Raw genomic sequence first — 24,462 nt, forward strand, 5'->3', positions numbered from 1 at the left:
TAAGCTGCCCCAAGGAGACTTATAAACCACCCCACTGGTTTCTGTAAATTCTCAGTCAATAAAGCATGTAGGTTGTATCTGTGCTGAAAATTAAGCACTATATTTCTGAACTTGGGTTAGGTTTAGAATTAGGATTTAGACTGTACCACAACCAAAAACTTAAGAGGGAAGCAAACGAAACTAAACCAAAACTTTAAATGCCAATCTCATTCTCCCAAATAGAAATCCTTGAATTAGCAGTCATAAATACCCAACACTATATCAGATACAGAGATATTCATAATACTGATATTCTGAACACATTTCATTCTATTTGCTGCTTTTCAATAGGAAAAAATCCAGATATGAATAATAATGTTAGCCTTTACTAAATTGACATCATACTCAAATTCCTACATGGAAATAAAAAAATTGAAAAATACAAGCTTAAATATACCTGGGATAATGTTCCATGCCATAATAATCAAATATCTTCCTTGTTTGTTCTGTGATGAATTATTCCATTCATTCAGTGTGTCTACCAACACAGGAAACAGTTCAGTATTAGTTGCTATGCATACAAAGCTCTGTTTTCTTCCACTGAAGAGGACAAAAATAGGATATTTGGCACATCAATGTTCTGGATGTGTACCACCTATACAGCTGATGTCTTGCTGGGTATTTGTGGCCGATAATGTATTAGTTTCAATTTGAGTGAGGCATTGGAGCTTATATCAAAATGTTGTTATATCTTAGGATATGTGTATGCTTTAATCATTTTTGTTTGAAGTTTTATAAGTGGTGAAGGACTGAACTCTTTCTAGATTTGCATTGGACTACGTTTATTTGGACATGGTACTTCCATAACACAGAGATCAGCTCCAGCCTGCCCCTACCTGCAGTTGATTGGCAAGCAGCAACAACAACTCAAAAAACTTAGTGGGCCAATCTTACTAAAAAGTAAGGTTATTGAACAGTACCAATGACCCAGTGTTTCTCCCTGTTTTCAAAAAGCTGCACTAGTATCTCAAAAGCAGTGACATTAGATGCTGCTAGATACAGAAGTGAAATAAATAGGATAGGAAAGCTTCTGCTTTCAGTTGTCTTAAAAATTTCAGTTGACTTGAAATTCTCTGTGGTTTCAAACATGGGCCTTGGGCCTCACTCTAAAACTCTGAAGAGCTGGTGCATGGTCTGCTGGCCATGTATCATACATATCTTTGTACATAATAATGTAGAGTTCAGCTTTAGCTGCATAAAACATATTCTATCATACCTGGTAGTCACTCGGGAAGGTTCAGCTTATTTCATGCATGTTGAAATGGAAGAAGAAACCAATTTGCAAATGGCTTCAATACCTTGCAAAACTGTCTTCATTTTAGAGAAGCAATAACATAGGCAATGTGTTGTCCTACAATGCAGTATAGGTTTTTAAATGGCTGTTTAACTGAGGATTCTTTTGCAGAAAAAGTGCATGTAGCTTAATGGATTTATTCAAGGTTGGAATACATAATCTACAGAGCTCTGAGGAGAAGATGTTTACATACACAAATGTATGTAAGCATCTAGTGGAAGGAGTTTTCTGTGAAATAGGTTCATGTCCATGTGAAATATGTCTATGGTTTTCTTAATAAAATGGAATTTCTGAGATGAATCATATAAAGGTTCCAGATCCATTATTCAGCCAGTGGAAGAACATTGCATGGGAAAAGGGATATCTGTATCCTGTCTCTGTTGTAGTCTTTTCCCTCAGCTCCGTGTGCTATTGATCAACTTCCAAGATTTGAGAAGGGGAGTCTGACTGTACAAGCTGTGTCTTGTGTTGGTAGAATGCAGGATCTGGACCCAACCATGACAATTCAATTCTAGTTCTAGATGTTAAAACACTAAAGGTGCAATCCTCTGCATGTGAGGATCAGAGAAGCCCTAGAGCTTCATGTATGGCTTGTTGGGGATTGCTGGATGTTGTAGGTCTCTCCTCTACCCAACTAAACATGCATAACATTATACCCTAAAGCAGCCTTCCCCAACCTGGTCCCCTTTAGGGGCTTTTGGACCGCATCTCCCAGAATTCCCATCCAGCAGGGTCAATGACTTGGGAATTCAGGGTTTTGCAGTCCAAAGTTGTGTTGGGACAGCACTAGGTTGGGGAAGGCTGCCCTAAAGCAACATTGCCTATACCTTGGGGATATGCAGCTAAAGCTGGTGAGGGCTTAAGAACTGAGGATGTTCTAGGTTTCAGAGAGAATCTGTTTAATAGGAGATGAAACTGTGTTAGGAGTTTGCACTGTTATCTTCAGTAAAGCAAAAGCTTCAGTATTTATTTGAACTATTGTCTTCAGTAAAGCAAAAGCTTTTTCAGTGAAATTGGACTTCAGAAGGGGAAAGCAGTGCATATAATTGCAAGGAACACTTTAAATGGTTTCCTAGCTTCATGCTCTACAACACTAATTATGTTGACGCTTATCTGTGATGGGTGGCCTGGACAGAAAGCAGTAGAGCAGGATTGATGTAGATTTTAATCATTTTTTCCATGAAAACAAATGGAAGCTCTTCTTGTCAAGAGGTGCTAAAAGGATATTGTGTTGAGATAAGCCCGATTTTTTTCCCCCTCAAAGGAGCAAGTTTTTACTTGATTAATATGGGCTATCTAATGGCTTTAGTGTTGTTAAAGTCTGTTGTAATATTCCTAGTGATAGTTATTTTGGACTTTTATAAGATTGGAGATGTAAAAACTGGGGGCAGGGGAACAGAAACATTTGGAGGAAAATGCCCATTTTTTCCTAAAAAAATTATGGGCTTTTTTGGGGGGAAAACTTGTTTTCCAAATTTTACCAGGCCTTCATACCTCTGATAGGACTGTTGTAATTGAAATAAATTATACTCTTTGGTGTCGAATAACTGTGCTTGTTGTTGCATTACCTTAATTTGGATGTATTTAGCCTAAGAACCGCACTGCAACTTACCTGTGAATTCATCAACTGCTGTCATCTTACAAATTACAGTTCTGCTTTTCAAGCTACAAATATTGTATGTAGTTTCCATCTTTAAGGCTAACTGGAAATCTGAGATTTATATATGGCTTCTAGCATGGCAAAGGTTATATGTAAACATCACAATGAAAGGAGACCTGTGTAAGTAGAAATCAGACAGCATTTTTCAAGGAAAGGGTTAGAGACAAGGCAGAAGAAAAGGTATAATGGACCTTGTATTGGGAATTTTGCCCTTTAAAAAAAATGACCCAGACTGTGGTTGTGGTTAGCCTACCGTCAAACTGGCAGGTATAGTTTGTTTTTAATTGCGGACCCATTCAAAAATGAACCTTTTTGACACGGGAAAGTAACAGTTGAAATTCCACCAAACAGAAAAACTTGGCGGTGTTCCTCTTTGTCCTCGCCCCTGAGGGTAAGCTGACAAGGGAAAAATGAAGAGAAAAAGGTTGCACAAGCCCCATAATCTACTTAAGTACTTATAGAAGAGAATATAGAAAGCAAGAGCCTTGCGAAATTCAGTAATTGCTTAATTGCCTAATCATGGTGAAGCTGATCTCTCTGCCCTGTCTTCCTGACTTGGATAGGGGAAAGAAATGTGTTAACATTCTGTGTCCTAGACAAGTCTATGTATCTGTACAAACATGCCTGTGTCATTTTCTAGGCCAGGCATATGCTGGCCATGGACACCAATATGCCATCTAACAATTCTGGCTCCATCCAAAGTCATTTCACTTTTTACAGATTAATATATTTTCTTACCAGAGTTGTGAAATAGATATCTTTTGGTGCTGGAAACTCTGGATTTGAAGGAGCTCTTTCTTGTGTTGAGGCTCAGAACCCACTTCTTCCTTGTCATCTTTTGTGAGGTTTGCTTGTCTTATCCATGCTTTCAGTTGCATCCATTTTGTGATGGGGCCCAAGACGGTTTCTTAAATTGTCAAATATGTCTATGGCTAACCTTCCCTTAGGCTGACCAGTGATGGAACCTGTTATGGGCTCTTCCTATGTTGTAGAAAATAGGAGTTTTATAAACTTTTAAAACAGCAATGATCTGAGGAAAGTACCTGTTCCTAGTATTACTGCCCATACTATTAAGAAGGTTGACTCATCCCATAAGAACCTCTGGCCTAAAGGCCTTCCCAGACTATAATTTTTTCATGTAGTAAATCCGCAGTGACTACTCATTTGTTGTAGGCAATTCAGATGTATACCTTCAAGGTAAAATTTCTTGAGTGGGACACTACATTTCCCAAGCATTCAAAACAGTGCTATTTTCTTTTTATCAGAGAGGGCCGGATGTCATTAACTATTCATATACAGGAACCTTGTTTACTGGAACAGCAGTTTTTAATGTAATGCAGAAATCTTGTAATTCTGCATTTGCATGAATGTTTTCTTATCTGAAAGTGTGTCATGATAGACTGTCGTCATAACATGTGTGAGCCTTGGGCTTGTGTGCATTCTCCTTCTGTATGATCATGAAGGGGCGATCAAACCTTTTGCTTCCATTTAGTTAAGTGCAGTCTACTGTTGCATCTAAACTCCAAAGTGTAGATTAACTATCTTTTTGCAGAGGGTAGAACAGAGATAAAATTAACTTCTGTCTCTTCAGGTTTGGACAGAATGGTAAACTGCTTTCAACCGGGAGTGGCACGTGAGCTAGAATCTTACTCATGTAATGCTAACCCATAGTTTTTAGTGTTACGTCCAAATGAGGCTTATTTGTTTTTGGGTGATGACAGACTCTAAAAATAAATGGAAGTCTTGTTTAGAAATCAGTGGGAACTTGACTAAAGTGACAGTTAATCACTAGGAAAGAATAACAGCTTAACTGTTTACCATGCAGAGTTGGCCTTTGTTTGACTGGAGGTTTCCACAGCTTGCCTTCTTCTGTGTTTAGCTGAACATCAGCTGATAATTAGTTCCCTGGGCTTTCAATCCAGTTCTTTTCAAAAATGATTCACACTCAGAGTGATGAAACAAGGCCAATCTGCCAACCCTCTGTACTGAAAAAGAGTGCACAGTTTTTAAAGTGGTGATGCTGTCTGACTATAATATTTTAATGGGGTGGGGGTAGCTGCAAACCATGAATCAGAGGGAGCATTTCATTCCACTTTGATGTCACTGTTTATACTACTGTGTGATTCTATACTTGGGTGCTGTAATATCTCCTTTCATGTAACTGGTTTCTTAGCATGGAACTGAGAGGACGTGTTGCTTAGATTGTTAAATTGACCTCTGTGATTGGAAGAACCTCAATGAGTATGTGTGTATCTTCTGGACATTCTTCCTCCATGTAACTTGTTTAAATGACAGTTTTAATTGTTAACTATATTTGTATGCCTCGTCATAACATAAAGTTCTCTGGGCAGCATACCTTGAAGTATTAAAGGCTGCCTTTGGGTAAGTAATTGCATAAAGTTAAGTTCCTTAAGGACACAATCCACTGCATGTTTAGAAAGGAAAAAGACACGCACTTCTCAGCAGCCATGCTGGCTGGAGCATGCTGGGAATTGGGAGTCATTTTCTGTCTAAACATGCATTAGGTTGTGTCTTGAGAGGACTGAGTAAAGTATAGGGGTATCTTGTCCTCTGTTAACAGTTGATGAAATGATGGGGAGAACTAGGTTATGTCCTGAGCTACTAGGAATTAGGGAAGAAATTGATAGTTGCATTTATGGAGGGAGGGCTTATGAGCTCTGAGCCAAGCTGTGAACATTCTGCAACTAAAAAGTGTAAACAGAACACTTTCAGAGGTGTGATTGGAGTTGAAACACTTTCCTCTCCCCATTTCAAGCTATCAAAAAATTGAGAAATATGGCTCAATGAACAAATTGTGGAGATTGTGAGCATCTGAACCAAACTCCAGAAGTTTCAAATACATGAGTAGATTTCTGAGAGTCCATTTGTGTGCTTATAACATGTGACCACTTTCAAGTTCCCATAACTACATGGTCTTTGTGAATGTGGTTTGTGATTTTAATGCAGGAACAGACAGAAATGTTACCAAGATTTTGATAAAATAATAATGATTACAATGGGTATATTTGTTATATTTATAGCTTCTTGCATCCCACAAAGTTGTGGGAGCAAGGGTCATGGAACATATGTATGTTGGGGCCTCAATAGGAGAATAGACATTGAGTGAATTGTATTTTTTCACTTGATGGAAAGCGTGAGTGACATCAACCCATGGTTTGGTGTAGCAACCTTAGTTGTTCTGACTGTATGCCTTCTTCCCTCCCTCCCAAGGATGCTTTTAAAAAAATGAAAGGGAGGAGGGAGGGAGAAACCACAATATGCCTGAATTGCCAAGTAAATGTGCTATTTGTAGACTGCTGTGGTAATATTCCTTCTCCTGTAAGTTGCAGATATGCTGTTATAATAAACAGTGTTGAATATGAGTGACTTCCTTTGAACTTGTTTGTTAATACTTCCTGTTTTTCAGTTTGGGTTCCCAAAGGGAGCAGATTCATAGGGTGTGGGAGAGAGGAGGAAATGTCAGTGCAGGGTTAGTTTTCTAAGCAAAGCAGGGTGCTGTAGGGGAGCGGATACTGAAAGAGATTCTCAGCACTTATATTTTCTGTCAGACTGGTCTCAGCACTGCATGTGAATGGGCTCTGATGATGATGATGATTTAATTGCTGTTAACATTTCTATATTGCCCAATATCCAGAATATTCTAGACAATTTAGAACAACAGATAAAATACAGTAAAAATGCAATGCAAAATACAAAGTAATAATTTAAAAATCAGAAATACAATACAGAATCTAAAAGCCAAATTTTAAAAAGCTACAAAAGCTTAAGCAGATGAGAGCTTAAGGTTTTCATGCCTCAAGTGGGTAGCAAAAATTTAACAAATATCATCTGAGAAGATAATTTAACAAGATGGCTCTCTTTGTAAATTATTATGTACTCTTGAAGTATATAGAATGTACATTTAAACTTCCTGCTGGTAGTGCAAGGCTCCCTGGGTAAAGATGGTACACTAGAGAAATCCTGTTTGTTATATTCTACCTTTTTTCTTTCAAGAGACTCGGCTAGTCAGGCTTAGGTGTTTTGCTTAACCCTTAATCACAGGAGGCTGAATGTTTTGAATGCATGAAGTACTTTTATAAATAAACATATCATTAGTGGGAATGAGTGCTGAAATATTGCTGATACTATTGTCAACAGTATAGTGGTCACCATACTAAACCGAAAAAAGAAAAAAAAGGGAGCTGGTTGCATACTCTTAGATGAGACAGGAATATCCTTTCTTATGGGGTGGTCTAGCTTGTGGTCAATTGGTGGATGCAATAGGGTACCCTCACTGTTCACCAGACAGTGGAACATCATGGAAGAATTAAAATGGGGCTGGAAAAAGGACAAGGATTAGTCCAGAATGGCTCTTCTACAGCAGTGAACGTTGAGGATGGATTATATAGGATAAGTTTATTGGTGGCTACTGGTCTTGATGACAGTGTGCGGCCTCCAGTATCATTTGCCTGTGCACACCAGCTGCTAGGGGACATGAATAGGAGGGTGCTGTTGCTCTCATGTCCTGCTCATGGATTTCTGATAGGCAGCTGGTCAGCCATGGAACTGCTAGGCAGTTCCAGCCTGGCTCCTCTTCTGTTCCTAAAAGATGCAGCTTGTTACAGGCGGAGAGAACAGTAGCAGAGTGAAAACACGTGGCAGGGAGATGCTGGGATATGGGTGAAACAAGACAAAAAAAGTAATCAGAATTTTAAAAGGAATTGAAGGTTTTTTTCCCCTTAAAACTAATTTCTGATAGGAAGCTTGGTATACGCACCTAGTGGGATGGTGCGGTCGTAGATCTTAAGCACATCAAGGAGAAAAGCTAGCAAGGAAGTTAGCTATGTTTGCATTTTAACTTGGAAGTTTAAATAGTCTGACCTTATGAAGTCTAATGTACACAAGTATTTTCTGATAGAAGTTAGAAAACTGATTGCCTACCTCTCATATACATTGTTAGAAGCTACTGCAGCATTTCATTGCATGACTTGTTCATGGAATAGTACAGCATCAGTGATAAGGAAACAGCGTCATACATACAGCCATACTGCAGCAAAATATACCAGTTCTGCTATTGTTTCCTCTGGGGAAAGTCTATATCTTTAAACTAGATCTGATTATAGCTAGTAGCTTTTTGACTGTGACATGCAGTGTTGGCTTCTGTCCCTTTTCTTAAAGCATCTGTGCTCCTGAGGCAGTGAAAGTAATGGTACAGTTATGTTAGGTAAGATTTACCTATCTTGATGTAGGGCTCAATTTCCTTGTGGAGTTCTGGAAGGCAATCTCTTTACTTTTACAGCATAAATTTTCCTGTCCTGCAGCATTTTTAGGAGGCTTATAGTATCAGCATCAGGGAAAAGAGGCCTGTTAACAAAGCCCCCCTTTTCACAGTTGTCTTTAAAACAGGCTTCATAGAGCATTATTTCTTTTTGTATTCTACAGCAAACATTTTAAAAGGATATTTGACATGTGCTCATATTACAACTTCTGTTATAGAAAGATCAGAGTGAGAAAAATTGCATATTGAAAGAACAGAACTTCAGTATTATTAGCAAGATTTCCACAGTATATTTTCAAGATCATACTTTGAGATGGATTATTAAAAAGGATAAATAATGAAGAAAAACTGCAAGGAGATTGATTCTTTATGGTAATGTAAACAATGAGTAGGGGTATTATTTCTATCAAAAGACATCTGAAACTCACCTCTCATTTTGAACTTTATTGTAGACTTTAGCATTGGCTGGCTGTTCAGGATGCTGTGGTTTTGGGATTTATAAGCTTGCAGTTTGTTTAGTGAAACGCCCCTAGTGTGCCAGAAACTGAAGAACAAACAGCCATAGTTTGTAATGTGGGACTTGTAAAGGGCCAGTGCTATGAGGAAGCAAACAAAGCCCTTTGTGGGTGTTCTGCCACAAGTTGCACGCGATTCTTTGGAGAATCCATTGTCACAGTGGGTTCTCACTACTACTGCAGCAGCAGCTTTCTTGTCTGAAAATTTGGCAGTGGTACACAGTTTAGGATGCTCTATTAAGCTTGGGAAACTGGCAGACATTCTTTATTTTAAATATTGTTGGTGCCAGCAACTTGTATAGACTAGCATATAGCATAGAAAACAGTAGTGGTAGCAGCTTGCTTATGCCCTTTCGAGAAGCTTAGGTTCATTGGCAGTGCAGAGTCTCCAGACAGCCCTTTTGTTGAAGCCTTTCTAGTCTAGAGTAACTGCCAAAGGCATTTGCCACTCAGCATGGCTCTGCTGTGACCCAGTGATGCACACAGTGTATTGAGATGTACCATGGGGGGAATGAATTGCGTGAAATGCATGAAGCAGTGATGTAGGTTCCATCTCTCAGTACACCAAGCCAGGGAATCTAGCACTGTGTCTGTGGGCACCTCCTAATCTCTTCACATGCTTTCCTCTTCAAAAATGTTTGTTCTGATAAAAAAATGGAAAAAAAATAGGACCCCTTCTCCTTCCTGTTCCTGAACCTGCTGCTGGTCCGCTGTTCAGTAGGCAAGTCAAGCAGGTCAGACAAAGGCATGGAGGGGAGAGAGAAAGAGGCTAGGAGGAGGAAGAAAGAGCAAGTTAGTGACTGTGAGGCAGTGGGGGAGAAACAGCATGAGTTGAGCCGAAGAGAGAGCAAGGCTAAGCCAGTAGTCTAGCCACTGAACCATTTAGTCAGTTTGAAACTTCTGGTTATTCCCACAGGCATAGGCTTAATTATTATTCCATGTCTTAAGACAAGGAAACATAATCACATAATGGAAACAATCACATTCCTTAGAATTTTGTGACAGATTTGGCATAACCCTTTAAGGCCATAGGCAATTGGGGTAGCAGACGTCACCGATGTGTCTTACCAGAAAACTACATAAATTAATCCCTGAGGGTACAGCTAAACAAGTCCCGAGGCTGTACAAGTTGGATCAGTTTATGGTTATGTGACTTTTTCCCACAAAACTTATTTCAAGTGTTACGGCTGCTAAGCAACACTCTGTTTTCATGGCTTGAACTGAGTATTCAAGCCTGTGGTGAGGGAGCAATGTTTGAAGCTGCTGCTCAGCCTCTGTTAATGAGGGGCTATGTCACAAGCTAGCTTACCCAAGCATTGCTCTTGGAAAATGAAATCCTGCCCAGCTGGCTGTGTGCTGTTCTTGTCGGGAAGGTCCAGGTGCTGAACTTGTGAAGTCAACTTGGAAATGCCTGCCTCTTGATCTCCAGTAAAGCCTGCTCACCGCAGCTGTGGTCAGAACACTGCTGCTGACCACCTGTGACTTGGTGCCATAACTATTATCTACCCAAAGAGCACAGTTAAGTGAATAATAATGTAGACTAGGCAACCGCTACTAAACCTAGATCTAGTCCTTAATATTGAGCAAATTGCCTGTCTGTAATATGGAATAATCAGTGGACAATACAATGGGAGTACTTGGCACATCAGTCATGGTTTCAGGCAGACGTTGACTTCTTCCAAAGCAGCTTCATGCATGTCAGACCCTTTTAGGCTGCCTAAGAGGCTGTACTCAGGACAGTCACAGGTGCATAGCCTAATGCTGAATTTGCAGATGGCTGAGAGATAATGGGCAACATGGCTAGGGAGCTGGAATGTAGGAGTTGACGGATGTGTGGATTGGCCTCACTGCTCCCTAGCCCAGTTGCTTGTTTCCAAGCTTGTAGCAAAAATCCTCACATTTTCGGATTGTGTTTTTCACATAATTTAAAAACCTTTCAGGTTAAAAAAAATGCAAACTGAGGCTTCTGCTTACTGAACTAGAAGGAGGGGTCCTGCAACTTGTTGCATAAGTTTTGGGTACAGAAATCCTTACATCTCATTCTACATGCACTGTTCTTTCAAGAGGAATGTTAAAAGAATGCATTTTGTCCATGCTGCTAGCTTACTGTGCATTATTTTTATAATATTCACTTTACCAACAGCTGGTACAAATCCCAATTTGGTTTTGTGTTCTTGATTTTGTGCTTTTAATAGCCCAGCTAGTTCCTTTTGGGTTAGAGTTATATAATAACTTTCAGGGGTTCAAAGCCAGCTTAAAAAACAAGTAAAACCAAATAAGCTTCTGATGAGTTTAAATAAAAATGTAATAATCAGTTCTACCTCCATATTTAAGGCATTCAGAATGAAATATGTATAACTAGCTTTTAAAACTCAATGGTTGGAGATCCCAGAATGGCAGCAATTGAATAAGCTTAATAACCTACTTTAGGACAATCATCTACAACAATGTTAGATACAAGCAAGAGCAACAATTACTTTTTTTTTACACACAGAAATGATAACACAAAATACATTATGTAAGTAAATTCTGTTGGGGAATGAATGCTGTTATAATCCCGTTGAGCAGAATTTGTGTTTCAAACCATACTTGAATAGTCCAAGCTCATTTACTTTTGGTGCTTTGCTGTTCATTCTGCCAAATTTAAGGCAACTTAAATGGGTGCTTAGAAGGCCTCCTTGGTGTCTTGGTACAGGAAAAAAAAATACAAGCTGCTCTTTTTAAAGAAAGTATGTTGTGATAGATCAAGAATATGAGTACATTTTCAGAGCTTTAGACCTCATGTTAAAAAAAAATCACATTCATAGCTGAAGGCAGCACTGTTATCATAGGAAATACTAAGGTATCTGAGGCAGGCCTGAGGACATGTCATTGCACTAGAAGTGGTTTATTTAGTGGTTTTTGTATGCAAATAGCTTTATATTGCATGTCTCCACTGTATATATTCTACGACCTATCTATATTGATAAGGAACTGTAGCAGAGAGTGAATTGCTGAAAGCCCATCTCTATGAATTTATGACAATTTAAATTCTAGTCCAACAAACTCCAATAATATCCAGAAAATGAGATGATTCTAGATATTGTCAGGTCCGATGAACTGGCAACATAAATAATTTTTTATCTGCAGTTAAAAGTTGCATTCAGTGCATATAAAGTTGGCATGGGCGTGTTTTGCATGTCCACCCAATGCTTTTTACCCAGAGCCAGGCTGGGCTGCTGTGAGCCAGGTGATGCCGACTGACCAGACATCCTCTGTCCCTGTTTTGTAGCAGCCTTGTGCAGAGTGTATGTGCGTGATTTAGACAGAGATGGATGTGTTGGAGGAAGTGCACAATGTTGAAACTAACATAAACGTGTTGTATGCATGGAAGAGCACCTAATTCAATTGTGCTGCACCTCGGTGATAATGGACCAGGGAAAGTGCGCTGGCTATAGAATTTGTCTCAGAGCAGGTCTTCTCTCGGAGTCACCTTGTTAGTTCACAATGTTCTTGTCAAACTTGAGAGTAGAAAAGTTGAGCGTTTTCTTTGTTTACTGTCACCTCATATTCTGACAGTCAGACTACATAGTTCCCAGTCGATAGTTCCCTAGAAAGTGCATGGGCTGGAGAGGTGCAGTGTGCACCATGGTCTGATGCTGTGCAAATGAACTTTTGAGGAATCCTGGACTCACATTCCTCCCCTTTTATGCAGCTCCACCTTTCCCCTGCTTTTTGGTGTGCAGTAACTAGTTTGCCATTTATCCAAAATGGCAAATTATGGTTTGTATGTGTCCTACAGATTGGTTCCCATTTTTCTCTCCTGCATAAGCAGAACCCATGGTTTACAGTAAACTGGCATGTGAAGGAGGAAGCAACAACATGGTAGGAGAGAAGGAAGTGTGAAAAGGGCCTTTTAAGTTAGATCCATACACCATGAAATCATCATTTGGAATTACATTGGAAGTGTCCTTAAATCTAATAAAACATTTATGAATCTAGAACTGAATGCATGAAGCTTACAAGCTCAAATTGCCATACTATACTGTGTATGCTTCTTAGAGAACAATGCTAGCTTTTGATATAGGAGGAAAAAAAGTATGTGTTCCAGAGGAAAGTGTTTAAATATCATATATTCCAGCAGGGGAACTAAAATATTATGTAGGTGGTGATATGTGGGTGGATATTGGCCTTTTAGGCTGAAGAATGCTGTGTCTCAATGTTTTTGCTTCTAGTTTCAATAGAAGCTTTTGGGACATGTATCGGTTCCAATAGACTGTGAAGGCTTTTAACTTAACATGTTACTGAGGCTTCTACCTGCAGATTCTTTGTGGAATTAAGATCAGAACTCTATGCACAAGGTTTTTTTTCTGGAAGTTTCTGTTCTCTGCTTTTCTGAATGTTCGATTACACAACTGCTAAGTGATGCTGTGGCATAGTGGAACTGAGCAATGGTATAAAGAGTAAACCCTGGGAAATTAGTGAATAATACACTAATTTCCAATTTGCTTCTTCCTTGAGCCTTTGAGGAGAAGAGCAATGATTTGTGTTTAATGTACGGTTCATGAAGAATTTGTGCACAGTTTTCTCTCTTTCCTGGTGGGTCTTGTAGTCTATTTTGCCTATCAATATTTGGCTCAGCAATGCAGTATTTTGATTATATAGGCAAATGAAGTAATGCGTTCTGATTTGCAAATATTTCTTTCATATAAGCGGCCACAGTTTGAAGTAATAATGTCAATCAATACAACTGACCAAAGTATCTTTCAAAGGATGAAGTCTTTATAATCTAAAAATACTTTGGGGCTTTTTCAGATTTGCATCAAACTCATTACCAAAGTATAGAACAATCCCATTCAATCTGAGGAAAAATAAAGACACTGACAGATATTTGGGAAGCTCAAGAGATTACTGTGATTTAATGAAAAACGTTGCTTGTGGAGGATAAGCCTGCCAATAGCTCAGTCAGGGTGGATATATATTCCCTCCCATGCAGGATCAGTATGCCTCTCAATGCAAGTAGCTGGGAACACAAGTGGGAGGGTGCCGTTGTGTACATGGCCTGCCTCTGGGTTGCCCGGGGACATCTGGCCACTGTGGGAACTGAGTGCTGAACTAAACAGACTTTTGGTCTGACTCAGCAGGGCGCTGATGTTACATAAGTAAACAACACTAAATGAGCAAGCACGTGCATGAACTTGTCCTGATGTAAACAGGCCAAGAATTTAATTTTGGTATGGGTAGATGAACCCCTCGCAGATGAATTGCCAGGTCACTTGCCCTATCATGTTTGGCACATTTTCCCTTTTTCTTTAGCCTTTTAGGGTTACATGTAGATGCTGTGCTGCATGTGTGTGGAAGAACATTACCGTGTGAACTCCCATTCGCAGTCTGAAGCGGTTGAATCTGGACTGTGAAGTACCACCTCAAGTCAAAGCCAGGCTAAGACACAGCCTAAGCACACATGCTGACTCAAGCAGCATGCTTCTGCACAGCTGCTGTAGTTACATCAGGCCGTCACAACAAGACAGCCATTTAAGCCATCTGCTTCATGACTGTTAGCTTTTCTATCCCCCTCTTCCCCCTTCCCCCATTTCTTACATCAGGTGGACTCCTTCGGCAGTAAGAACTACCATAGGGATGGGAAAGAACCTCTGTATGTTAATCCAGCCTGCTTCGTGTTTGCTTCTGCCATATGTTTTTAGTTCCAGCCTATAGATACCATTCTCTTTCCTCCAAAAAACCAAAACAAACCAAACCAACCCACATCAACAACAGAAATAACTTTTGTTAATTAAAATATTGGCACTGCAGTATTTTAGTTGAGCATATTATAATGAACCTAAGAATAAGGAATGCAGAACTTTTTATAAATCTAGAGTTGAGAATTTCCAGGAGTTTCACTGTCTTGTCACTTGGGGTCTGTCCATTTTCCATGTAATTTTTCTTGATTAAATAAAATCCAAAGATTCATGAGCTGTTGTTATTATCATTATTAATAAATAGGCTTCATCGCTCTGTGAACGAACAAACAAAAGCATTATGTTCCTGGTGCAACTGCAGGTTGGTAAATAGTACACTGCAGTTATTAGCTGAATGGAGTTGCTGCTTTTGGGGATAGCTATTCCGGTAAAGAAAAAGCTTTGAATGTCTTTGCTAGGCTTTGGGGAAGTACTTGGAAAACATGCTAGATAGTTCTCTAAGAGACACTAATTTTCACTCCTTTAAAGTCTTCCAATACCACATGACGTTACTGACAGATATCTGTGATACACAAACAAGCACCTTTTAATACGTAATATGTTTAAACAATGTATTGAAGTAAACAGAACAGTTGTGATTAGCTTGAGCATACGAAATGCTACCTGGAGAGTCAGGCGATAGAACTTCAAAATGTGTTCTTCCTTTCTTACTCTTCCAGGCTTATGAGAAAAGGTTCCCCACATGCCCACTCATTCCCATGTTTGTAGGCAGTGATACCATGAATGAATTCAAGAGTGATGACAGGGCCATCCACGTGATTGAAAGGCGCTGTAAACTGGATGTAGATGCACCACGACTCCTGAAAAAGGTAACTGGATTTGGTTTGGCTGGAGGGTGTTACGAACTGGAGGGGGAGAGATTTTTGCTGCTGGCAGACCTTGCTTTATCAGGCTTGAAGAAAGAATTACTGAAGGGCTGTTGCCAGGCAGGATGAATCTCCTGACACACCCTAGTCTGTCCAGCTGCTTTGGAACATTTCTGGGTGCTATTGCCAAATATTCCTCCCTTCAGTCCAACTCTACAAAACTTAAAAAGAAAGAGGTTGTGTGTGTGGGGGGAGGGGGGAGGAGAAATGGCCTAAGCCCTGGAAACCACAACAACATCTTTTTGAACAACCTAGAAACACAAATGGTAGCTCTGTAACTGTGTGGGGAAGTTTAGAGAGGATTTCCTTTTTAAAACAGATTAGCCAAGTGTCCAAAAGTTAAAAGGAAGTTTATTTCTGGAGTAGCGGAACAAATTGAGGGAAGACAACCATCTTTCATATATGTATGTCTTCGTGCACGCATGCACACACTCTTCCAAATAGTGAGTTAATCCAGAGTGGTTGCAGAGATCATTACACAGAGGGTAATCCGAGAAAACATCCTGACCTCCAGTTAGATGGAGTATGGGAAGCTCACCAGGAGTGAACAAAGTTTCTAAAGGACAGTTTAAGACAGTCCTTTAGAAATTGGTTGGACAGCATAGCAGTCATGCAGTAGCCTGCAATTCGAGTTCCAGTAGTCTGGCCAGCAAATTTGAAAATCAGTGGCTTCCTGATGGCTCCAAACTTACATCCCACAGCCAAGTAAACAGGTAGCCTAGTTTTAAAAAGTACTTTTTGGATGTGCCTCTGTGAACAAGAAGCCAAGAAGACATCCCAGCTTGGGACCCACTTACCAGGTGTCCTAGGGGCAGTGTTGAGCCACCTTGGAATATGGGGCCTTGTTGCAAAGGCCTTGCCTATCTTCAAGCCTTCATCTTTTTAACCTAATCTCTGTTCTTCTCACAGATTGCAGGGGTAGATTATGTTTACTTTATTCAAAAGAACTCCTTGAACAGACGAGAACGCACTTTACACATAGAGGCCTATAATGAAACTTTCTCAAACAGAGTTGTCATTAACGAACACTGCTGTTACACGGTGAGTTGAAATTGACATTTCAGTAGAGACCTGTTTCTGACTCCCCCTAGATAATGATTCTATTGCATATGGCAGTTCTTGTTCCTTTTTAGTGAGCTAATTTGTACCAAGCAATGTTCTTGAACGTTCTTATTTTGGTGAGATTCCATCAGCACTGAATCTGAAATAATCTGTCATATTTAACCATCTGTGCTCAAACAGTACAGTAAAAACATATGGTATATGTTTGGACTGGTCTGTGTTTAGAAATCTGAATGCTGCATTTTCATTCTGATTCAAATCAGCACATCCCTTGGCATGTGCTTAAGCTCTTTCTTGGTAGTTTTTGGCAGCAGGTCATAGCTGAGATGACCGGCTTTTGTACCAGTGTCTGTTAAGCTTGCAGTCATCTCCAGCATTCTCTCTTCAAAGAAAAGAAAGGCTAACATGCAGGGTAGGAACTGGATAATAATATTCAGTCTGCCTGTGCATTCACAGGACCCACTGTTGGTGCAATGGAGTATTTTTGGTTTCTAAGATAATGTGAAACAATTGCAAATATTTGTTTCTGGAGCAGGGCAGGTCAATAGAACTCCAAGGAAGGAGTTCTGCTAGACTGACCTAATCTGGAACAAGCTTCTGTTTGGTTGTTTCTGGGACCATAGCTAGAAGAACTAAAGATCTGTGGTGCAAGTGGTGGAAACCAACAAAGGCAGGATAGTCCAGTTTGATACTGCCCAAAGTGCTTGAACAGGACAAGTTTTAGGCAAAGATGCAATAACAAAGATGCAAAATTTCAGGGTATAGAAATGGAGGAAGGCATTGATGCAGGTGAGGGACTCTCTACGGTAGTCATAAACATACTATTATGATTAATGCATTTATGAATAATGATTAATGAATTAATATATCTTGAATTACCTTAGCAGAAGTCGGCACTCCAAAATTGAACATGTAGCAGATGTCAACTAGCAGCCTTATTTTATGAAGAGTTAGGTGAGCTTTAAATTGATTTCATTTAGGCATGCTTAACTCTGCATAGGGTCAGGCTGTTAAAATTATTATATATGAACATAAGCAATAGACAGTTTTGTTGAGACTCTTCTGACAGGAATGGATAGTGCTGACTTCTGTGCTTATCAAGGGGATGTCAGAAAACAATTGAAGGGCTGCTACCAATAAATTGCATGTGATCTCAAGTGTAATTGCTGAAATCAGGGAACAGCCAGCTACTTTCAGTTAGGGGAACTGTACATTTTAATATGAATTTTACCAAGTTCACTGTCTTCTAAAACAGGGGTGTGCAACTTGTAGCCCTTCATATATTTCAGCCTATAATTCCCATTATCCCCCATGACTAACTGTGCTGGCAAGAGCTGATAGGAGTTGTAGTCCAAACCATCTGGTGGGGGACAAGCTGTCCTCCCTGTTATAAGCATTTAGATCATATTGCTGTTGTCAAACTTGTTTCCACAACAAAGAATCTTGGTGGTCACAAGCATTTGTTTTGTATTGTATACTGATGTTCCAAAAAAGAGCAGCGCCATGTACTGTACTGCAGAAATAAATGTGCTTATATTTGATCAGGCTTGTTTTTATATACACTGTATGATCCCCTCTGTTTCTTTACTCTCTAGGTGCATCCAGACAATGAAGACTGGACGTGTTTTGAACAATCTGCAAGCCTTGACATTAAATCTTTCTTTGGTTTTGAAAGCACAGTAGAAAAGATTGCCATGAAGCAATACACCAGCAATATTAAAAAGGTGAGCATTTATGTCTGTAGGTCCCTGGCTTGGTGGGTCATACCCTTGAAAGTACTGGTGTCACTACTGGATGCTGGGAAGATTGGGAGTAATTCTGAAATCACCTGGGATTTATCTTAATGAAAATTGTCCTGGTATGGCTTTGTAGTCTGTGGCTGGCAGGTTATTCTTACTAAGGTGTTGCGTTACTTTAAAGGGCAAAGAAATAATAGAATACTACTTGAAGCAGCTTGAAGAAGAAGGTATAACATTTATCCCCCGTTGGACTCCTCCTAAAAAATTTGAACATTGTGCCTCTTATGTAAGACGGTCACTGTCCCCTCCAATCAATGTACCTGAGACTGCCATCAGGGAGGGACTAAGTCCTAAAGAAGTTAACACTTGCAATAGTGCATCAGATCCCACAGCTGGAACACCTGATGGTGAGTTGTTTTCTGTCCTGTTCTGGTAGGCTGCTCTTTTGTGTATCTGCATTACAATCTCAGCTGGCTTGTAATGATATAGGCAAATAGTCTGTATATCTTTGCTGGAGCTTTCCAGTGTTTTGAGATGGAAACTCTTTTGTCTAAGCTGCACAGAGTAAACTGTCCAGACAGGTAAAACTGTAGGGCCCTTCTTTGGAACAGAATCTGTAAATATGGGGATTGTATTGACTGTGCGAAGCAACGAGAAAGCACCTGGTATTGCTTGGGTTCATGCAGGTACACTGAAGCCTTCCACTAAATTGCTGGGAGGAAAACAGTGCAGCTGGAAAGGGTTATCAAGATTAACTTTTCTCAAACTCAGTAAAGGTTAGCAAATCAGAACTTGCTCTGTGAGTAACAAACTAGTGTTTCCATTAGAGTTGTGTGCGCAGAAAACCATTTACTAATTGGCCTATCTATATTGTCTCTAATAGCCTTGTGTAAATACCTTTTCAGACAAACTAGATGCAGACTACATCAAAAGATATCTGGGTGACTTGACACCACTTCAAGAGAGCTGCCTCATCAGACTTCGCCAGTGGCTCCAGGAAACACACAAAGGCAAAGTAAGAATCTGTGTCCGCTTGGCTCCCTGTCCATCAGGAAAGTGTATAGTACACAAGATGCTCTGGCAGAATGTCAGCAGTCCATGAAAGGGATGGACATTTTTGCTTTAGTTGGCCTTGGTAACTCATTTCAGCCTGATACTGTTAGTTTTCTGGGAACTAGGAACAACTAATCTTTAAATCTACTTCCCAGTGTGCAGAGGGCAGATACTTTGGGGCTTAAAGAAAGCAAAGCTTGGGCTTGGTAGCCTAGAGACCCTTTTAGTTGCTAAAGATTGTAAAATCTCTACAAATGAACCACTTTTGCCGTATCCCAAGAAGGATTACTCTGCTGCCCCAAGGCTTCTTACCAAGGTGGAGTTGTCCCACTAACCCATACCATGGCATTCTCACTGTGCAGAGTATCTGAAAGCATCTGAAAGCTACAGTGCATGCTTGGACAGGTGGTTCATAATTCAGGGAATGTTGCTGCAAGTTGCTTCCATTTAAAAGTTAATGAAAATCAGTTAGCCATGCAAATATATATTTGCCACAGATAGCCAAGCTCCAGTTTCCAAACTTTTTTTTCAGTCTTGCACAAGAACTTGCAAAGGTGTATGCATATGTGTTCTGAGGCGGGGGTGGGATTTTAAAATAAAGTCCAGCATACTGAGATTGCAAGACTGATGAGAACAAAAGAAATGTTCAGTGTATTAGGATTTACAGTTTCTACCTGAAAGCAAAATGGAGTGTCTAGATCAAATTTACTTTCAAAGTCATAGGTTATGACAAGAACAGATGAAGTTAATACAATAAATTTAAAAGGCTTCCTGAATTTAGAAAACTACTAAATCTTAAATAAAATTTGTATTTTAAATGATTTTAATTCTAATCACGACGTTACTTTAGCATCTAAAATGTCTGCTGTTAACTATTTTAGCAGAAAAATATGTTTTAAGTATTTCACCTTGTGAACACAAGCAGCTCTTAAATGAATGCTTCCTGCTTTCTGCTGTTGCTACAAGTACAGGCCTTAAGTTTTTTTATAGGCGAAAGCATAAAGCCCTTTGAAAAGGAACCTTATTCTTGTTCTTTTCTACTTGCTTCAACTTTTCATACCCAAACCTTATGGAATCTGTAGAGGTGAGTGTATCTTATGAATACCTCAATATTCACCACCTCTATTTTTTCTAGTCTCTGGCACTGTGATGTGAAGGCTTACGTGGAAAGTTTTTTCTCATTACTTCTCTACTGCCTGTTCTCCTTCTCTGTGAGAGAGGAGGTACTGCTTCTAATACAGTACTTCTTAAGACATGGGAACTTCTGAAAAAAACTATATACTATTCAAATTATTTTGTATTGTTTCAATTACTGGCTTGATTCACACACAACAACAAACAACAGTTTACTTAACCATGGTTTATTGAATCATGGGTTGTCATCTAATGTTAAGCACAAAAAACCACAAAGAAAACCAGTAGTTTTATTTCAGTTTGTAAACAGTGAGTTGTTTAAACCATGGGTTATTGTTATTTATGAACCAGAATTGTGGTTTGTCGTTTCATCAAGCTAGATGAAGACAAGAAGCAAAAAATCTCCAGCTTCTTTACATGCCAGTATTGCAGTACCTCAAAGGCAATTGGAATATGCAGGGAGGAGGAAAACAACTCAGGGACTCAGTACCTGAAAAGTGGTTATTTGATCATCTGCCAGAAAAACCATTGGTATTGCCACAAACAAAAACCAAGAAACATGGTTTTAATGAACCATGGGATTATCATCTCATGAGTACTAGGCCACTGAATAGGCATTTTGCCTCGGACTGGATGTATGTTTTAATTTAAAAAATCATGAGGATTATTTTTGTTCTGCATACATTTATGAAAAGCTGAACTTAAGTCTCAATAATTACTCAAAGTGACAATCCTAGTCTTTTTGCTGTGAGGGTGGAAAACTGATACTTCAGAGCTTGCCAAAGGCAAATGAAATGTACTGTATTGGATATTTTGGCGTCAGGGAGTTTTTAACTTTTACCCCTCGTTGACCATACTTTACAGATCCCGAAGGATGAACACATCTTAAGGTTCTTGCGTGCAAGAGACTTCAACATTGATAAGGCCAGAGAGATCATGTGCCAGTCATTAACATGGCGCAAACAGCACCAAGTGGACTACATTCTGGACACCTGGAACCCTCCTCAAGTACTGCAGGATTACTATGCAGGAGGCTGGCACCACCACGACAAAGGTATAGTAGCAGGTTTATGGGAGGCACCTGAGCATCTGCTGTACAGGAAGGTGTTTTTCCTACTCCAGTGCTTGAGGTCAGCGTAGCTTACAAAAGGCAAGCTGACCTTTTGGTGAGACTGACCTCTTTATCCAAATTACTCGATCAGTTTAGAGTGCTTAAATCTGCTTTTCAAGGGTGCTGCAAAGCTCTGTTAGACCAAAAGTATCAAGTAATCTAGATACAGTGGTAGGCACCGCATCAGGGTTATGGAGCACTTAGAGGGATAAAAAAAAGCTGCTCACATGACCTTTTTTGACACTGTCTCCCCATTCAAATTTAAGAAAAGCCATGCTGGATCAGGCCAAAGGTCCATCTAGTCCAGCACTCTGTTGACATGGTGGCAAAGCAGCTGCCCTCAGGAATGCTCAAGCAAGATGGCCACAAGATTCCACCTGCCCAGTTGGTGTATGCAGGCACCCTCCCTCTGATAATGGAGTAGCACATAGCCGACATGGCTAGTAGTCATTGATAGCCTCCTTCCCATGCATGTGTCTAGTATAAAGCCACCCAAATTGGTGGCCTTTTCTACTTCCTGCAGCAGTGAATTCCATAGCTTAACTATATGCGATGTGAAGAGCCTCCTTTTGTCTGTCTTGAATCATCCCCTATCCAGCTTCAGGGGATGACCCCTGATTGTAGTATTATCAGAGAGGGAGAAAAATGTCTCCTCTCCCCTTTCTCCATACCATGTTTAATTCAAAACACCTCTATCATATCTTTCTAAACTGAAGAATCCCAAAAGCAACTCCCATACAGGAGCTGCTCCAAGCTCATCATCCATTTTTGTTGCCCTTCTCTCCACTTTCTCTAACTCGTTAGTGTCCTTTTTCAGCATCAGCAACTAGAACTAGATTACTTTCAGTTCCTTTCCTAATTAGGCTTAACATGGAGTTTGCCGTTTTAACAGCAGCTGTGCCCTGGGTTGATACTTTCATTGAGCTGTCTTGTCTGCCACAGCTCCAAGATCCCTTCCTTCACCTGTGACTGCTAGCTCAGATTCCATCAGCCTATACTTGAAGTTGGGATTTTTCGCCCCAATGTGCATTACTTCACAAGCAGAACTAGGGGCCTGTTGAGCATGACATATAGAGCACTGGGGTAGCCCAAGACTTGATATTTAATATTGGTTATGATGCGCAATGCTGTACAAAGGGGGGTGGGTTGGTTAATGAAGTATACAAGAAAAGTGGAAAAGAAGGAAAAGAGGGGAGTAAGGAATCAAAAGGCATTAGGCAAATGTAAGCACCACTCTACTTTCATGAACAACTTGTGGGTGGGAGATGTTCACCAAGGTCTTCTTAGCCAAAGCTGTGCCATGCTGGGCTAAACAAAGCTCCTCCTACTTGGCATGACGCAGTGACATCAAAGGAACTCGGTACTTTGGCTGTGTGTGGCATCCAATTCTAGATCATCTCCACCTCAGCAACCCAGAGTTCTGGGTTCAGATGTCACGAGTATCTCCGGGGATGGAGTGTCCATGAAGGTGGCTGAGAACCAACATGGATTCTTGCCTCCACTCATCTTTCCAAAGACCCCCGGTTTGTTAACTGTGTGAACTGGGCCACTCACTCATTCCACATTTGTTGAAAAGAGTAAGACAAGGAATCAGTGACCTTTGCTGTTAAAAATAATACTTTAAATAACATACTGTTCTGTTAAAATTACTGATCCCCTTAAGGTTATGTTTCAAAGGCAAATGCTGGCATTAATTTATATTGGAATCTTGACAACATCAGCTTGACTTAAAAAAAAAATAGCTCCCACAATGGAGAGAAACATGAATGTGATACCATATCAACAATTCCCCACTTATTTAAATGCTGTATCTAAACTTTTGAAGGGGCTACAAGTCACTTTTATATGCTTTGTATGTGCTAAACCTCTACAGATTCACAGATATTGCTAATGTTTTTCTTAAAATCTGGGAGCCAGGTGCTTTCCATTAAAGGATAGCTGAGATTCTCATCTAGCTGCATGATGTGAGGCAGTAGGAAAGTTAATTCTGGCCTGGTTGCTTTGCCATTGAAATAATTAGAAAAGTGCTGCATAGCCACCTCAACAAAATGTACTACTGGAATTCTGTAGCCTGATCTTCCTAACTTTCTGCTAAGCTGCCAATGCAGGCTCATCTATTAGCTCTTACTTTGGGTAGAAGAGGTGTCTTTCTCCTTTTCCTTCAGCACAGAACACTTGATAAAAAGAAGTTTCTGGGAGCTGGGGGTGTGTGGGGGGGGTGTTTCTGCTCATCATTTGCGTGCCGAAGTTCAGGTTTCTTTTGCTGCCCAGAAGACATGGTGGTAGCTTTTATAGAAACTCAGGTTACATTTTGTGAACTGCCCAGGGAGCCTGTGAGTCGATTGATGGGTGGTGAAGAAATGTAAAAAATAAGCAAGGGATAACCATTCCGGTAGCCCATGTAACAGACTAAGGGCTTCCTAATGAATCCTGTGTGTGTGCGAGGACAAGAAAATTGCTAAACCCAGTTGTCTGTGCTCCCTTGTCCAGACGGGCGCCCACTGTACGTGCTGCGACTTGGCCAGATGGACACCAAAGGCCTGGTGCGAGCTCTTGGGGAAGAAGCCCTGCTTCGCTATGTAAGTGCCTTAGATGCAAGTCGACTGGTCGTGGGTGCAGCGCTCCCATTTTATTGTGCTAGAATCGGGCACACTCCAGCAGTGGGTGTATACTGTGAACAAAACTTGTTTGCTTTTTGTTTCTGCCAAAGGCCTGGGGCTCAGGAGATCCATGTTCTAGTCATCTCAGCCAGGAGGTTCACTGGGCGACTTTGTGCCATTCACTCAGCCTCAGCCTAACCTGTCACTCAGGGTTGTTGTGAGCGTAAATTGTGAGAATTGTGAGAACCTTGTAAGCCCCATCAGGTTCACTGCAAATAGAATTTAAGGCAATGTGGTGGTAGTCATCATCGTCATTATCCTCATCATCCTCATGTGGGAATATGATGTATTAATCCAGAGGTGGCCTGCA

General features: G+C 40.2%; 1 protein-coding gene across 1 annotated transcript in view; it reads left to right on the top strand.

The window, feature by feature from the left end:
- The window catches only part of SEC14L1 (SEC14 like lipid binding 1), a 43,194-nt gene that overhangs the window by 6,153 nt on the left and 12,579 nt on the right, over positions 1 to 24,462 (top strand). Inside the window, exons 3-9 of the mRNA XM_044453659.1 lie at positions 15,187 to 15,336; positions 16,303 to 16,434; positions 18,051 to 18,179; positions 18,376 to 18,601; positions 19,100 to 19,209; positions 21,246 to 21,435; positions 23,983 to 24,071. Of these exons, the coding sequence (XP_044309594.1) occupies positions 15,187 to 15,336; positions 16,303 to 16,434; positions 18,051 to 18,179; positions 18,376 to 18,601; positions 19,100 to 19,209; positions 21,246 to 21,435; positions 23,983 to 24,071 (1,026 nt within the window). The remainder of the gene's footprint in view (positions 1 to 15,186; positions 15,337 to 16,302; positions 16,435 to 18,050; positions 18,180 to 18,375; positions 18,602 to 19,099; positions 19,210 to 21,245; positions 21,436 to 23,982; positions 24,072 to 24,462) is intronic.

Source organism: Varanus komodoensis, unplaced genomic scaffold (assembly GCF_004798865.1).
Source record: "Varanus komodoensis strain SLA01 unplaced genomic scaffold, ASM479886v1 scaffold7_1, whole genome shotgun sequence".
Classification (NCBI taxonomy): domain Eukaryota; kingdom Metazoa; phylum Chordata; class Lepidosauria; order Squamata; family Varanidae; genus Varanus; species Varanus komodoensis.